Source organism: Bombyx mandarina, chromosome 01 (assembly GCF_030267445.1).
Source record: "Bombyx mandarina strain Sakado chromosome 01, ASM3026744v2".
NCBI lineage: Eukaryota > Metazoa > Arthropoda > Insecta > Lepidoptera > Bombycidae > Bombyx > Bombyx mandarina.
In genome coordinates this window covers 4,174,030-4,192,237 of record NC_143208.1, presented here as the reverse complement: position 1 = coordinate 4,192,237, position 18,208 = coordinate 4,174,030, and the positions used below count along the sequence as shown (strand labels likewise).

Below are 18,208 nucleotides of genomic sequence, written 5' to 3'. Positions count from 1 at the left end.
AAAGTATGTTTATTCATTTTCATTCCAATATTCAGATCGTTAAAGGGTGATTTTTTAGCTATTTTCTTTTTGGCAACACTGATTTTGAAAGCTAACGCATGTTTCGTGTTTTGTGTTATTGTCAAACATCTTCAGTTTGGTATATAATTTAACCATGAATCGTCTTACAAACGAACAACGCTTATAATTCATTAAATTTGATTACCAAATGCATGCTCTGTTAAGAAAGTTCATCTCGCGTGGTTCTTCCATTTTATGGTCAGTTTAATCGACCCACTGAAGCGGCTATTCGGGCTATTGTGACAAAATTTCGCATCAAATTTACATTGTTGGACATTAAACCACCATCACGCTTACGTACAGTGCGAACTGAAGAAAATACCGCAGCTGTATCGGCCAGTGTTAGCGATGACCATCAATTATCGACTCAACGACGTTCGCAGCAATTGGGCCTCTGTTACTCAACAACGTGGAAAATTTTGTGAAAGGATTTAGGTGTGAAGCCTTTCAAAATACAGCTGGTGCAAGAATTGAAGCCGAAAGACCTACCACAACGCAGAATTTTTGGTGAATGGGCTCTTGAAAAGTTGACGGAAGATCCACTTTTTTATTTCACGTTTGGAACCGGTCAATTGGTCGCCTAGATCGTGCGATTTAACGCCTTTAGACTATTTTTTGTGGGGCTATGCTGACAAGCTCGCTTCGATCAACGCATGGGAAGACAACATTGAATCATTTATTCGTGAGAAATCAGCCGAAATGTTGGAAAGAGTATGGACTAAGCGGATGGACCGTTTGAGGCGCAGCCGTGGTCAACAATTTCATGAAATAATCTACAAACATTAAATTATACGAACCGTACTATCGATTCAAATAAAGATTTCATGATTTTTTCAAAATTTTATATGTTTTTTTTTAAATCATTTCCTATATCTACTAAAAAATCACCCTTTATTAAGTAAGCATTTATATTTTTGTTTAATTAAACCTTCTTAATTAGTTACTACTTGCAATAAAAACTTTATAGATTTCATTATATTTTTTTCGAGATTAAAACGAAATTTTACATCACTATTGTAATATGTCAAAACGGCCATCATAGCGTGCCGATAGTGTAGGAATCTATTGAGTTCCAATGCCCTCACGTCGTTCTGTCTTGTAAAGGAAACTCCAGTACCATGGTAGCCTCTTCGATGAAACTAGGACCTGAGTACTCAAGACTTTGTAGTTGCCCACACGTAAGTAGGGCACGCACTGAATGGGATAGATGGATGTGGATCTTCAGATCATCTTACGAATCACACACTGGTAAGCGCACGGTACAATGTTTCCCTGTGAGCGCTGCCTTATACTAAATACTCGGCCTTGGAATGGAACTTCATCATTTTGCTTTCTGATGGGTATAAAACCTCTCGTGGATGTTGAAGCTTCCAGGGGGTCGATAAGACAGGATATATCTATTTTAAATCCGCCGGAGGGATATAGGCCTTACTTTGCCATTCATCTCGTATAGTTCTGATCGATATTTGATCAATTACGTTCTCAAAACTACTAGGCATACCGAGATGTTTCAAGAATCGGATTGAGGGTCAAACTACGGGGTGAGGCCCACTGGTTATCCCATAACCCGGCTATAATCTGCAATCGTGTAGTCAATGCAAATCACGCTATCATTTTATTTCTAATGACACAATAAAGGACAGCATACGTTTTTAATGGGATAAAGTTCCACATGCCGTCTCGGAGAACCCATCAAACGCAACCTACTTCGATCCTCTTCCTTCGACCCGGCTGTGGGAGGGGTACTCTTTAATTGACTTTTTTCCCTATTAAAATTTAAAATAAAGTATTTCTACACTATATAACAAGTTGAAAAAAGTGTTATAAAACACTGAAGTATACACTGAGACAGGTCGGCTCTTCCCGTGGTTGTCGTAAAAGGCGACTAAGGGTTCACCAGAGAATACACAGCAGCGTTCTTTGAATATGGCATACTGCGAACGCCAAACTTCCTTCAATTGTAGTAGGGCGTATTATATTATAAAGTCGAACGGGTAGATACCACCATTATGCCAATTTCTCTCGTGAAGTAATCAGTATGTATATATATAATAATAGTAATGAAACACTTAACTTTCCATGATAAAATTAATTTTATTTTTCGACATAGTCTCCGTGAACCTCTACGCACTTATTCCATCTTTGTTCTAAAGCAGTAATGCCTTCCATAAAATGAATTCTTTCGGGGCCTGCAAAATACTCCTCTACAGCGGCTATGACTTCATCATTTGTGGCAAATGTCTGTCCGCCCAAAAAAGTTTTGAGCTTAGGGAATAAGTGGAAGTCTGATGGCGCTAGATCAGGTAAATAAGGTGGGTGGGGCAGCAAATCACACTTCAATTCGTTGATTTTTGCCATAGCTTTAACACATGTGTCAACCCTAGCGTTGTCTTGGTGAAGATGTTTTTTTTTTCGCCAAACCTGGTCGTTTTTGCTGAATACATTGATTAAGATTATCTAGAAGATTAGCGTAGTATTCTCCATTAATTGTTTGACCTTTAGGAAGGTAATCTATCATCAAGATCCCATCTGCATCCCAAAAGACGGAAGCCATCACTTTTCCCGCCGACTTTAGCCATGGCTTTTTTAAAGCCGGGCATCCCGATTGCGTCCAGTGTTTTGATTGAATTTTTGATTCTGGCGTGTATAATGAACCCATGTTTCATCTGTTGTTACAAATCGTCGTAAAAAATAGGCTTTATTACTCTGAAACGGTCCAGACATTCTTTTGAGTTTTGCACCCGACTCCTTTTTTGATCGTGCGGGCCGATAACTTTTTCATATTTAATTCCTCACTTAGGATATGATGTACCCGTTCTTTTGAGATACCTGTAGTGTCAGCTATTGCATATAACTTCAATCGTCGATCTGTTAAAACCATATCATGTACTTTTACGACCATTTCCGGAGTCGTGACGCTTTTTGGACGTCCGGGGCGGGCTTCATGTTGGACACATGTACGACCGCGTTTAAATTGATCCACCCAGTTTTTTACTGTGGCATAAGAAGGAGCACATTCACCCAAAACATTCTTTAACTCGTCATAGATATCTTTCCTCTTCATGCCCGTCATATGAAGAAACTTTATCATCGCTCTTTGTTAAATTTTATCCATTTTGAAAACACTTGGCGAAATATATTTTCAAATGACAAAAAATCAATAAAATTTTCACGCCACCAAATTTATAACACGAGGCCAGAGATACGAATTTAAAAATGACATTTCTATTTTTTTAATTGTAACTTTTTAAATAGCAGAGGCTAGTTACTTATCATCCCGCCCTCGTACAATAAAATTGAGACTTTGGCGCATGTCTCACCATAGGTGACGGCATTCATACTGTGATATCTATTAGTTCTGGTAACGACAAAGCAAAGGTGGGCCGTGAGCTTATCTGCTTAACTAGTACAGTAAAAAGTTACTTGGTCGAAATTTACACGACTCGAAGAGAAGTGGTTATACTTTTTAAGGCCGGCTTCGGGCAGTCTTCCACAGTAAAAAGCCTGTAACTTCCTACGTCCTTTATGAATTTGTATGTGTCTTTAAGGCCATAGACGTCATAACTTGATCACTTTATACGATATAAGTTATGAGCTCGCTCAGATCACTGCGTAGTTCGCATTAAATAAATAAACATACGTCTAAAATCTAGTTACATTGCTTTTAGATCACATGTTTACTTTCTCGCAGAGGGCTCTTTGTAAAAGCAAAGTCAAAGTTAATAAAACTAGGATTGGAAATATTTCGCAGCAGCGAAGGGGAGAGGAGTCCTTGTATGCAACGAGGACCACCCACCACCCCCAGCCACCCTATACACAGCTATGTAGCTCTCCTGGCAAAACATTAGCTCGCTTCACTTCGATTCCCCGGAAAATTGGAATACTATAATATTATTATGTCATCGCGTACATATATTATGTCTGCCTTTTTCAGATATTTCTGGCATCTACACATTGCCTGGATATTAATCATAATATACGAACATGCGTTTTTGACTTCCACTCTATTTCTGCAATATTATTCCCACCCTATACTTGTTGCTTAACTAATTTTTTTAATTCCCATCTTGTGTACTAACTTTGAACCTACACGAGTTCGTACAACAGTGCCGCCAATTTTTGCCTCAAAGTATTTATGTGGTCCGTTCAGAAGGTAAAATTTTGAAGGTAAAATAACTGTTATATTTAATTCATTACGTCGTCAGGAATCGCTTAAAGTGACGTAAGTGCCGTAAACACATCTGCCCATCAATGTCAGTAAATAAAAAAGTTCGTCTTAGTCTCAGTATTCAATAACACATTCGTATCTGTAAAAATAATTTAAAATTATACTACGTTACCCGAATGAGACACCCTTCCTTGTTTTAAATTTACAAAAAAGGAAATAGTAAAACATACATGTAATGTCTGTGTCCTGAAATTTGTATTTTATTATAACTAGTCAGGTCATAAGTATTGTCACACAGTAAAAACTTTTCTTTTAGAATGCTGGCCACAAAAAAGTTTACTGAATTCGAATTTCAAATTGTTCATGAAAATAAAAATGTATACTTTTAGAATTTTACTCATTTTTAAATATGGAGTGGACGCTTAAAGAAGACCGTGTTGCAGTTATTGCGTTGCATCGTTGCGGTTACGCGCCAATTCAAATTTTTAACGTACTGAAAAATTTGAATATAACCAAAAGATTCGTTTATCGTACCATCAAACGATACAATGAAGACTCTAGTGTAGATGACAGGTCAAGAAGTGGTAGCCCTCGGTCTGTTAGGACTCCAGCAGTGATAAAAGCTGTGAAGGCGCGAATTCAAAGAAATCCCAAACGTAAGCAGAAACTGCTGGCCCTTCAGATGGGGTTAAGCAGAACCACGGTGAAAAGGGTGTTAAATGAAGACTTAGGGCTTCGGGCATATCGAAGAAAAACAGGACATCGTTTGAATGCTCGTCTAATGAACCTGAGACTGAAGAGATGCCGCGCTTTGTTGAAGCGGTACGCGGGAAGAAAATATCGGGAAATTCTTTTTTCGGATGAAAAAATTTTTACCGTAGAAGAGAGCTACAACAAACAAAATGATAAGGTGTACGCACACAGTAGTGAAGAAGCGAGCAACCGTATTCCGCGTGTCCAACGAGGTCATTTTCCATCCTCGCTCATGGTATGGTTGGGAGTTTCTTATTGGGGCTTAACAGAGGTACATTTTTGTGAGAAAGGTGTAAAAACGAATGCAGTTGTGTATCAAAATACAGTCCTGACGAACCTTGTGGAACCTGTTTCTCATACCATGTTCAATAACAGGCACTGGGTATTCCAACAAGATTCGGCGCCAGCTCATAGAGCGAAGAGCACACAAGACTGGCTGGCGGCGCGTGAAATCGACTTCATCCGGCACGAAGACTGGCCCTCCTCCAGTCCAGATTTGAATCCGTTAGATTACAAGATATGGCAACACTTGGAGGAAAAGGCGTGCTCAAAGCCTCATCCCAATTTGGAGTCACTCAAGACATCCTTGATTAAGGCAGCTGCCGATATTGACATGGACCTTGTTCGTGCTGCGATAGACGACTGGCCGCGCAGATTGAAGGCCTGTATTCAAAATCACGGAGGTCATTTTGAATAAACTTTAGTGTCATTAACTAGACATTTTGGTATATGAATGGTTACATAATGAATAAACTTGTTTCAATTATTTTACATTAAACATGTGACAGAATTTATGACCTGACTAGGTATGATTGACTTTTATTTATTTTTTGAGGTATTTTTTATTATTTATTTATTTTATTTATACTTATTGTACACAAAAGAAAATACAATTAAAACAGATTTAAAGAATGTCTAAATACTATGCACAAAGGCGAGCTTAACTCATTCATGAGTTTTCTTCCAGCAAACCATTAGCAGAGAGAAATACGATGTATAAGAGGGGAATAGTGTACAATATAAGAGCTATTAAAGCATGCTTTTGAAACTAAGTATTAAAGAAAAAAAAAAAAACCTAATATTAAATGAAAAATACATATAAATAAAAATACATAAAACAATAACTTAAATACGATTAAAGTGACAGGAAATGTTTCTTCATTTGACTATTTATATTTTATAAGCAATTGTATTTTTAGGCAAATCAATTTTTTAAGTAACTAAACACTTTTTATGAGGCAAAGTCGTAATATTGATTTAGTGAAATCGATCAATTTATATAATTTCCCGCTTTCGTATAAAATAAAAAGGGAATGACTCCCAGTGATAGAATAGTTCCAAGTGTATAATTAATTTTAGAAAGCGAATCCAATGGATCTGTCGTCAATGGCCCGTTTCGTAATCATGAATTATATCTAGCACGCGCGATATCACTGAATCGGGAGGTAGATAAAACACATAAAGCGATATTTTACAATGCACGTTGACGCAACCGCAACTACGAGTATACACTAACATATACGTCTTGTATTTCTCAAGCATTATCGATAACGTAATGGAAACCTACTCTTTCTCGAAACAAATGCAAGCGATTCGAAATTGATACTTCAACAGAATGCACTTGCAACATAATACCGTTCACAGCTAATACATATTTGAATAGTATATAATAATCAAAGTATATATTTGTTTTCAAAAACAAAAAATATGTTTAGCATGCTAATAGGCAACCTACTTGCTGGGAACTGCTATAGTCAACGATCATTCTGCACATAATGCTTACATTCCTAAACACATATCACGAACACTATTGATGTTTTGCAAAATTTAAATGTTATTACTACATGCGTTGATGTGTTTTCTAGTCACAACATAGCACGTATAGTACTATTAGCACTATAGCACTATGTATGTGTACGTCAGCACAGACTCGTAAAGTTTCAGTCCACATATTTAAATTTCACTAGTGAAACCCAGTCACGCTCCGCTGTAAAATTACCTGCGGGTCACATACTGTAAGTTACAGGTAGTTTATGTACTGCATTAACTTTTTACCCCTACCTATTCGCTGATAGCCTAAGGATCTATTTCAGCTCTATTTCGCGTTGACAGGCAGATGTGCTAACGCACTCAAACTGAGAAAATTTGCTAACACCAGTTCTGGCAAGAGCAGTGCTTCATAGACTCTACTACTGGATCGGAGTCAGGACTCGCTGAGAAGATCCGGCGAGAATCTATGGCTTAGTTCGCTCGTCGTAAATCGTGACCATAGAGTTCGACTGGGACGGTAACCGGTGCTTGAGGAGCCTAAGAGCACCGAGAGTGAATCCAGGGGACCCGACAAGACATGTTTCTGGAGACGGCGGCTTTGCGTTGCCCCGTCGCATGGGTCGGATATGTAATTAGCAGCGGCCATGATAAGAGGCTTTTCAGGACGTGCATCTTTGTCGAAGTAGCGTTCTGACGCTAATTTATGATACTTACGTATCGGTTCTAATGCATTTACTAAATTAAATAGCGTATTCTGAATTAATTACAACAAAACAAAATTTACTTAAATTAGTATATTTATTATTATACTCTGTACTTTTATTAGTGAGCAGCGCACATTGGCTATATCATTATTGGATTTTACTGCGTGTAACAACATCATTCATTGTCGGAGGTGAATAACACGACAATGACAAACCCAAAACGAGAACGTATTTTATTAGTAAATCGAGTGTACTGTTAATACGGAAACAGGAAAAGTATTGTGACATGTTGTGATCGTTTTCAATGTTCCAAAACAACATAATCACATCTAAATTGACAAAACAATTTTATTACAAAAAAGGACTTAAGGCTATTAACAGTGGGCTCGCGACAAACCTATCCCATCCATAACTAGTTCTTATGTCTTTTGAAATCTGATAATCTGTACTTTATTTATTTTTATACTTGCTGTGTATTTACAAAATAACATTCAATTGAGAATGTTCTCGAAATGAATTTGGTCATGCCCAAAAATCAAAGCTCTTGTAGCAAAAATAAGTAAAATTTCTCGAAATCAGAATTAAAATGCTAATCAAAATAACTGATTGGAGTACGACTCCAGTGTTGCGTTGATATCCAGTGCTCTGTAGAGCGTTTGTTGCAGATGTTAGTTAGTACCCTGACGTGAATAGATTTTCGGCGAGCGATTTTCTTTGCTTTGCCGAAGGTTCCGTCCTCGAGGGACTTGCTGAAGTTCGACAGAGTGCTTCCATAAGTAGTGGATTACGGGCCTCTGGGCACCATTCCTAGGGTATCGCTCAGTTTCTCTCGTCGTTTCGTGACGAGAAAGAATGGGCGACGCGGACCAATGCCAGCAGAAGGACCGGGCTCTCTGGGCTCTGCAACTAGTTGAAAGATGTTTCTTTCTGGGATGATCGGGTCGCTGACTTTTTCCTTTATTATTTTGCGTTTTTTTGTTTGCTTCATTTTGGTTTTCGTTTGTTTTGAGTTTGTCTGTCCTTCTCTTCGTTGTTATTGTTTTGTTTATTAATTATCCTTCGTCTTCTTCTATTGTTATATTCTTTGGTTTATTTCGTTTACTTTCTTATTCCTTTTATATCTTGCAAAGGGCAAAGGGTTGAGTGGCTGATGGGAGACCCGTCCCAAGGGTGTCCTAGGGGACCGCACTCTTGGCTAATAAAAACAGGGAGCAAGAACAATGAATTAAGTAAGTTGGGGTGGTGTGCCTGAAGAACAGTGGTCAGTGGAGATGACGCGTGTAACACCACGTCGGATGGCAGCATGGCCACTCTTGACAGAACCAACTAAACCGAAGTATACTGAGACCCAGTATACCGATACTGAGACGAACTATACTGAACCCTTAGAACTCATATTTTAAGTTGGGTGACGGCATTTACGTTGTAGATGTCTATAAGCTCCGGTAACCACTTAAAAACAGGTGGCTCGTGAGCTCGTCTATCCATCTACGCCATACATAAATCCTCGTTCTCTCTTGCTCCAAAGAGGCTCAAGATTTCGACATCGCCAGACCTGTTACCTCCCATGGCCGGGTACCCGTAAACAGTGATTCCACAGGGATAAAAATCATACGTACTTAGTTGTGATCAGTTAAAAATCCTCAAGATACAACCTAATATGGCACTACACACAAACAAACACAAATATCAACTCCCAAGTATCTCAACGCTCTTGTAAAGTTGCTAACAGAAAAAACAAACACTGACACATTTAAATTTTATTATTGTTGGGGTTCGGGATAAATAAAAATTCTACCGAAGTATAAATAAGAAACTGTATTTATCACTTAGAATACTCGCAGAACACTTTAAAATTCTTAATTCACTTCTTCCGCTTCGCTTCAGGTGATCCGTTCGCTGTTTCGCTTCGAGTAGTTCCGATTACTAGCTGCGTGCCATCTCTGTGGCGGGTAGCCATCATACAACGCAAGATAATTGACAGGTGCCTGAATCTCGCTTACGACATTTTCAAGATAAGCTCGCATATGTACAAGTTCCGAAACAACAACATTCGGACCGTCGGTCTACCGAGCAATATCACCCACTCGGTGGAAGATCTTCCCTTTGTCGTTGGCATGGCATATAATAGGAGCTTTAAGCTTTCTGTGGAATCGCTCGTACTTCCCATTGGCTGGAGGATTGGTGATGATATCCTCCACTGTCGAAGCGTAGGCTTCATCCAACTGGCTGCAGATATAGTGGAATTTTGTCGAGTCAGCGGTGATGCTCGACAACAGGAACTGGCTCTCCAGCTGTGCAAACCAGAGCGCAGGTTTTTCCGGGTAGAACGGTGGTACCCTTACACCCACACGACCAAGGTCACTACTGCCACTTGCAATTGTTTTTTCCACACTCATATTGCGTTCTGTATGAGAGGTCACCAATAAAGTGTTGTAAAATTAAACAACAGCACAGTTTAAAACACTATCAGTTTATTGTCAAATGAAAGCACAAACACAAAGAAGAAGTTAGTGGAGATATTATGAGAAACGATAACATGAAGCGACAGTATACACTATTACAAACTTATAAGTATTTTATAATCACTGTCGTAAGCCAAAGTTATTCAGAAAGCGCAAGCGTCTCGCATTAAATCGACCAGCTGACTGCAACACTTTTATAATCGATACGACATCCCTAGATTCGTCGAGAACATTCCTCATAAGTCGAGTATCTTCGATGTGTGTTTCCGCTATCTGACAATAAACAGATGGCGTTGTACTTTGCCTATGTCCAGCAGTGGGTAGATAAAGGCTGATGATGATGATGATGATGTTGTACTTCTCGAGCGTTCTAGCATCCTTCAAATCGATTTTGCCCAAAACACGTGATTACGGATCCTCTCGATCCATTAACATGTTGAACATTGCCAGGAGCACAGCCATGCGCTTACCAATCACCAAACGCTATTGTAATAATAGATATAATGCCCTACAGTCACATGAATGCTTCTCGGTCAAAAACGGCAAAAAAGGCTAACACCCGCGCTTGTAGACTCCGCATAATTTAGGTAAAGTAAACCAATTCTTATCCTACCCAAACAATACTACCAATTATTTAACAAGTTTGAGAGCTACGTTTTTATTCTACGAATATACTCTTTAATTTTGAACAAAATTGGTCGCTGGTATGGTCCATTCACCCGAGAAGTCTTATTGGTCTTCTTACTTAATAGGCAATGGACGACTATTTAGATTAAAGCAGTTGCTGTTTGAGCACGCGTGACATACACTAAAGTATTTGTGTAGAAAAAGCGTTGAAACCAGAAAAGATACATTTAATTTATATTATCGCGAATAATTTTTTTTTTCAAGTTATTCGAATTTCGTCTAATTAATATACTTTTTATTCCAGATAAAAAATTTGTAAAGCTCAAAGACACGAGTAAAAGAAACATTTCGAAACTAACGATGCTATTTGAATAAGCAGTATCGAAATAGTTATTATAATTATATTGAAAGTTGTGCAAACAGCAAATATAGCTGTGATTTTCAATTTTATTTAGAAAATTCGATTCAAAAATCTTACATTTTTCACGAACGTCTGAAGTGCGCCCGACAATTACGTATAAAATGAAACATTATTAAATCTCGCTGTTCGACCGTGCGGAACAGCATTATTAATCCCTAGGAAAAATTTTCTTTCACTTCACTGACTTTAAAATATATTTTATTGGAAGCAACTAGTAAGGACTGTAAACTCTGCAATACTTCGTCTATTTGTAGCGATGCGCGCCGAGCTTCTACATCATAACAAATAAACTCATACCTATAAATTGTGTATTAAAAAATCTGTTCATCGTGTACGTTTTTATTTGATTTACACCTGTAACTTAAAGTTTTGGTATATTTTGATAGATAGGAAAGAATAATTTTAATCTTGTACGAAAAAAAATACTCAGTATTTTTATCATAATATTTACAATTATTCTTACGTTTGGATGATCTTAATTTAATCAAAAATGTTAAGCTTCTCGTTTTATTCTTCATTTACATTTGTGATCCTTTCTATTATGAAATGCACTATTGAAAGGAATCCCGCGCCAACGTATGTTTAACCCTTTAAGGTCCAGTGTCCACACGTATTGAACATATACTCGTAGTCTTGCATTACATTAGTCTTAGGACCGCCAAGTGGTAATGGCGCTACACGTGTAAGTATCACTGAATTAAAATGTGCAAAGTATCTATCTGATAAACAATGCGCGATACAACAAAAACTAAATGAATCCGTTACAATAGCTCGTGTCATAGCCGTATAGGAGGTATAAAATTGTTTTTTTAAAGTCATAGAAACGCAGGTAAGACGAGGTAGTTGCTTCTGTTCATCTTGTCTCTCTGTCACACACCGACGTGTGCATTCTAGTCTAAATTGCCTTCCCGTCGAATGCAAGCAAACATATCACGTCCCACCTGATAGCAACTGATTGTAGTCGTTAATAGATGTCAATGCCCAGCGCACAACCACGCCACTGCGTAACCAAAGAGATCGAAGTTCCAATTATTTGCAATAATGGTTCTCCTAGCCTGCAAATTGCTTTGCGGGGGATACACGCAAATACGTAAGCTGTACAATTAACAAAAGGCTATATGCACTATTTCAGTAAATAAACGGAGTGAGATTATTTTTGAATTTGGAGCATGTTAATATTCAAATTTTCGCGGGAATCTTATTTACTTCAAAATTTTTGTAATATTAAAATGATGTGAGGTAAGAGAGATCCGAATTGCTTTGATACCGTTATACAAAGTAAGTATGAAGCCAAATACAATTTACTAAACTGCCCATTCGAACTCGAAGACTAATGTTTGTGAAACGGATTATTGATAGGCTTAATGAATGGTCTTTGATTTATTACAGGAAACTATTTGGACGTCCACGTAAGTTTTATTAAAATACAATCACAGCTACGGCAAGACGGTGACCGGTGCTTGCGAGCCTAAAAGCACCGAGAGTGGATACAGGGAATCCGACAAGACATGTTTTGGGGGACGGCAGCTTTGCTTTGCCCCGTCGCCTGGATCGAATATGTAGTTAGCAGTGGCCACGATAAGAGAGTTATTGTGCCGCGGTGCTTTTTCAAAGTAGTGTTCTAATGCTTCCCTAAGAAACTTACATATCGATTTTAGATTTAGGTCGTCGTGAAAATCTACATTTCTCACATACCACGGTGCTTCGACGGCTATCCTGCACAAGCGGGATTGGATGACATATGCAAGTTTTGTTGAATGTCACCTTATTTGACAATTTACCTCGCTAGCAGATTATGGAGTAGAGTGGACCCAGTAGGAACGCGGCTCGATCGCGTACTGACTTAATGTGCGGACTGAATGTCATCCCCCTGTCGAGGGTGACGCCACGGCATGAACTGGCCAAAAATTTTGATGGCAAGAATGGAGATACCGCGCCTAATTCGAGACGAGATATTCGCAGTGGCGTCGGGAGGGCGCTCCCTTTTGAAGAGCAAGGCTGTGTTTTTCGTAATGTTGATGTCAATGCGCCACGTCCGAAACCAGTTCTAAATTGGTGGCTGCAATCTGGAATTTACTGTGGATGAACGACATCTTCTTACTCGAGTATTAAAGCCCTATCATCGGCGAAGGGAGCTAACTAGGTTGCCGGCGACCGGGGTATGTCGCGTTAATGTATAAGCCACGAAGCGGTAAGAGACCGGAGCCTTGCGGGACTAAGGCCGAGATCTGACGCGGGAGTGAGCCGATTCCCTCCCTCTACTCGATATCGAAACGAACGGTTCGACAAGAAGTCTCGTATGATGAGCTCGTTTCTGTCTGGCACTCCCATCTGGTATAGTTTGTAAATTAAGCCGTTGTGTCAGACTTTATCGAATAACTTCGCGATATCGAAGAGCGCTCCCGAGGAGATGGGTCTAAGACTATTTAGTCCTACTAAGATGTGCTCCGTGAAGCAGTGCATTGTTGGATGCACGAATGTTTGACGCGGAATCCAATATATTCGTTTATGAGGATGCCTTTTCAGGCGAGAAAGTCCCAAAGTAGTTTACGAATCAGTCGTTCATACAGTTTGCCTATCGTTAGGAGGAGGCTAATTGGGCGGTAATTTTTGGGTTCGTTTTTAGTATTTCCAGGTTTGTGTATGCCGATAACGTCCACTTCTTTCCACACCGCGGGAAAGATACAGTTCGTTATAGCATCATTTAACCATGAGGTGGACAAGGATTATTTGGAAACGAATTTCCAAAAATAGAGGCCAACATGTTATTATAGGGGAAATGAGTCGGAGTTGGAGGGCCGACGATTTCGAAGGCGTCTAGTCGCCTACCGTTCAAGTTTGTGGTTGGGCAGTTCCACCAAGTATTGTGACAGTTAGTCTCCTGCCAGAATGACGGGGGGTGGGGGTGATTTCTCGTCAGTGAGATGCAGCACATTGTTGTTTCGACGTGAGAGAGCGAGGGGGATCGAGTAGGGCAGTGCGGGGCCTGCCCATAGTAAATAATAGTGCTACCCTTAGGGGCGGGAATTCTGTCATTCCTAACCATGACATAATTCGCGATTTGAGCCTTACTGTAACAATTCGCTATAATTCCGTTATATTAAACCTGTCCGTTTTCATACTCGCATAAACGCGATTCGCAACTTTGTGTAATACTATACAGATATTTACGTTAAAATGTACCTATATTTTTTGTACTTAAAAGAGAAGTCTGTATATGCATTTTATGAAACCTCACATAGTATATATCTATACATTGACAAAACATTTGACAAATATTTAAATTTCGTAATCTCAAAGGAAAATCTTGTAATCTCAAAGGCAAATTTTTAAGATGTCCTACTTTCTGTTCCCGATGTCGAAATCTACACATACGTCTTAACAGGATCTTACGAGAAGCATTCCAGATTTCTCCAGAAGAGACCGTCAGCTCAAAGCAAAACGTATTTTATATTAGTAAATTGGAGTAGGTACTATTGTTAATACGCAAGCAAGTATTGTGACACAATGTCATCATTTATAATGTACTGAAGCATTTCAACTGTCAATAAACTGAATTAAAAAGTTGAACTCCTCTCGCAAATTATTTGGTTTTAGTTTAGTAAAAGAATTACTTAACGTTTATTCAACTCTGTTTGAGTTTGCTCAAAATAATAGCGGTCGCGTACTATTATATCTTCGTAGATGAATCTAGAATATTCCAACCTGTAATATTTCCACGCGTAGTTAGAAGGCAGGGGAAACGAACTAATTCCGGGAACGTTCCGCCTACAATTTCATCTTGGAAATAGGAAGCTTAAGCGTCGCATAATAAGATAAGTTCGTAATCTTTCTTGAGTAAAATCCTTATTCAAGAAAAGATTCTTCAAAGCTAGTCGTCTAAAAATAACATGTTTATGAAGGCACAGACAACGCAATAGAAATAATAACTCGTAGTCAAGTATTAGTTTTAGATTATAGTTAGTGTTAGTTATACAGTAAAGTATTAATTACTATTATGAACTTTTCTAACACTTCTATTTTAAATATAATATGTATTTGCAATGTATCGTGAAACTTGGTGACGCTCCGCTGTGATCACTAATTGTATGAAAAAACTTTACGTTACTTCAAGTTATTACAAGAGTTGTTATGACAATTATGAACACTAAAAAAAAATGACTAAAGCCAATCTCAAGTGATAGTCTGATATAGATTGAGCGGTTTGTGGAATGTCGCCGCAAGCGCTATAGCAGTGCCACTTTTTGAGGCAAATGCATTTGCGACACTTGCATTTAAAATTTAATTATTATTGTGTTTGGATATACATTTTATTGGTAATTAATATATATACTTCTTGTACTTTGATGCTACTTTTCCTTGAAATTATGGAGTCTCATAACATTTTGTTTATCGATGTCTCAATTCAAATAAAACTCACCTTAAGATAACACCATCCGCATCTTGTAATCTCCGAGGTGTGGTTTGTTGAAAAGTTGTTTGTGAGATGCTCTACAAATTTTTGTGCCCAATGTCGACGTTCAGAAGCACTCGCACAGCTGAACAGGATCTTGCGCGGTGTGTTCCGGATCCCTCCAGATGAGACAGACAACTCGAAGCAATATGAGTTGCTGGTAGTGCTATGTAACAAAGAAAAATAATATCATATTCACATATTCTTATTTTAATGAATTAAATTGATATGCATATGAATAGTGGCTTATTTCAATTATACAAGATGTGTCTTATTTCAGCATAATTGGCCTTTGGTACTGTGTAGTTACTTGTAGCTGCAGTTTAGTGGGTTTAAGAAATCCATGAAATCTTTATAAAATATTCTAAAACTACTAATCTTAATTGGCTTTCATATTTAAACTTCTGAGCCAGAGCATTATTGTGTAACTTGTTGTTCAGGCCATGTGACATTTTGACTTAAGATTGTTATATTATCACACAAAATTACTAAATATTTATTTTTAAAAATTAAATAGATTTGTGTTTTGTTCCACATTGTCTTCTGTATAGTGCTTTACTTTTTTAGGTATAAACATATTTTACAAAATACATTTGTTTTAAAATAATTTTCTGAGTTGAGTCAGTTCTGAGTACACGGCTTGAAGATTAAGTTCGACATGTCCCACAAATGGTATACATGGTATAAAATATATTGAACAAAAACTTAAGAAAATATAAGCAAATCTATAACTGAACTTACCTAGAAGATAGTGGCAAGACTATTTGAATTGAATAAATGTTATCGAGTGTGTATGCCTCTTTAAGGATTGAATTTGTAGGATCTGTGTAACACATTAACTTCTGATCAGATAAAACACAATACCGAGATTGTGAATTTTTAAATAAGTCTTCTACTACTCCAGACACTATCTTCATAAGGATGCCACTGAAGTATGGCACAGGCTGAGTGTGAACAGGAGGCCTTTCGACCACTTCTATCTTTGGTGGTGTTTGTTTAGTTGATTTGTTAAGAACATTGTCTAACTTCAGCCTTCTTGAGAATCTTTGTATAACTGAATTTGATTGCTTTGTTTCGTCTTCTGTAATTGATTTAGAATCAGAATCTGACACAAACCAATTTGAGTTTTTATCTCTATTTTGCACCCTTTCAGTTGGCTTTTCTTCAGGGAATAAACTATCAAATCTCTCAGGTGGTGTTGGAGGATTAAAATAATCACTCTCATCAAAATTAAACTTATCATCATTAGTATCGTTAGAGACTATGGTACCATATGTATCTCCAGTGAGAAATGACTCAAGAAGCAAAAGTTCATTACTAACTCCTTGGTACTTTGAGCTTGTACTACTTTTATGCAAAGGATCAAATTCATATATTGTACTTTTACTTGGTCTTGATGTATTTTCTGTAACCAATTCAACATCTTTTGTTTTATTTTCCTTTTTAGCTTGAAATGGAAGAGTCCAATTTTCATACATGGAGTTTTGTCTCATTACTTCAACAGACTCTCTATTTTTTCTTCTTTCTGGTATTTCTGGGAATGATCCAAAACTCACAATACTGTTAGTTCTTGAAGGTTTGGGAGTATCATAGGTTAGATGCTCATTGGAATTGTCATCTAATTCTCTGCTATCATGAGAAAAGTTACTGACAGTATCTGTATTAGTGTCAGAATGATTAGAAAATAACGACAGATCATCTAAATGTGTAGCATTCAGCTGAATAGGAGGTATGTCTGCCGTTTCAGTGTCATCTTCATTTTTATATCTCTTCTGTTCTAACAAAGGTGAATGAAACTGAATATTATCAAATAAACTCACATCTACAACAGGCATGGACACACATCTCTGATCTGGTTCTTCTATACTGTCAGGTTTCGTTGAGCGTCGTAACTTGAGGCCGGCAGACCGTGTGCCCTCAATCACAGACTTAGTAACGGAATCTCTCACAGCGCGAGATGTTGTAATGGTTTTTTCTAATGTACCTCTGGCGAACCTCGACCCGTCTATTATCGATTTTTCTATCTTCTCATTAGCGGACTTTGCGGAGCTGCTAAGCTTCGAGGCCACATCTTCTGTTAATTGTTTTGAAACTGAACTTATCGATCGAAGAATTTCTGAAGCCGAACCTCGATCATTGGGAGGTACTTTAGTACGAGGCAGTGGAACGGGTTGTTTTAGTGGATCATTTTGAGGTAAAAATGCGCTTCTAGGCTTAGGAATAGGCGGGGTATCCATTGGTAAAGATTTCGCAAACCCACAATCACAAAATAATATTATAGAGACCCATGTTATCACTTAAAACGATTGATTTATACACACTGCACAAACAAAAACTATGGTGACTCACAATAACTCACTTATTTAACACAATGACCTCAATTCAACAACACGCTTTTAGTATAGGCTGTCTTAAACAAAAGAAAATTTAGGTTTCTAAAAGTAAAGAATTAAAAACGAATATGTAAAATGAAAACAAAGAAAATAAATAAAACCAAAAAACGTTGCACACACGAAAGAACAAAACGAAGGGTGGTAGTAACGGTGTTGCCAGCCACCACTCTGTTTTATTACCACTGAATCACTGAACTAAACTATTGCTAAGCTATCTTCCCATAATACTAGTACATACTTAGATAATAACAATTTAATACTTCTAATCGTTTAAATATTGGTTTGGTCCTTACACACAGGTACTTTACATTAGGCTACAATTTTACAAAGAAGCTTGAATTTGAAATCTCTAGTATTTCCTTATTGTGTGTGAATCGTTGATCGAAGGTCTGTA

The 18,208-nt window shown here is 37.9% G+C and overlaps 1 protein-coding gene across 1 annotated transcript in view; it reads right to left on the bottom strand.

Annotated features, from left to right (window-relative positions):
- The window catches only part of RhoGAP15B (RhoGAP_ARAP and RA_ARAPs domain-containing protein RhoGAP15B), an 86,266-nt gene extending 68,299 nt beyond the window's left edge, over window positions 1-17,967 (bottom strand). The window contains exons 1-2 of the mRNA XM_028178548.2: window positions 16,163-17,967; window positions 15,389-15,587 (exon numbers count right to left, since the gene is read on the bottom strand). Of these exons, the coding sequence (XP_028034349.2) occupies window positions 15,389-15,587; window positions 16,163-17,658 (1,695 nt within the window). The 5' untranslated portion in view covers window positions 17,659-17,967. The remainder of the gene's footprint in view (window positions 1-15,388; window positions 15,588-16,162) is intronic.
- Window positions 17,968-18,208: the final 241 nt, after the last annotated feature.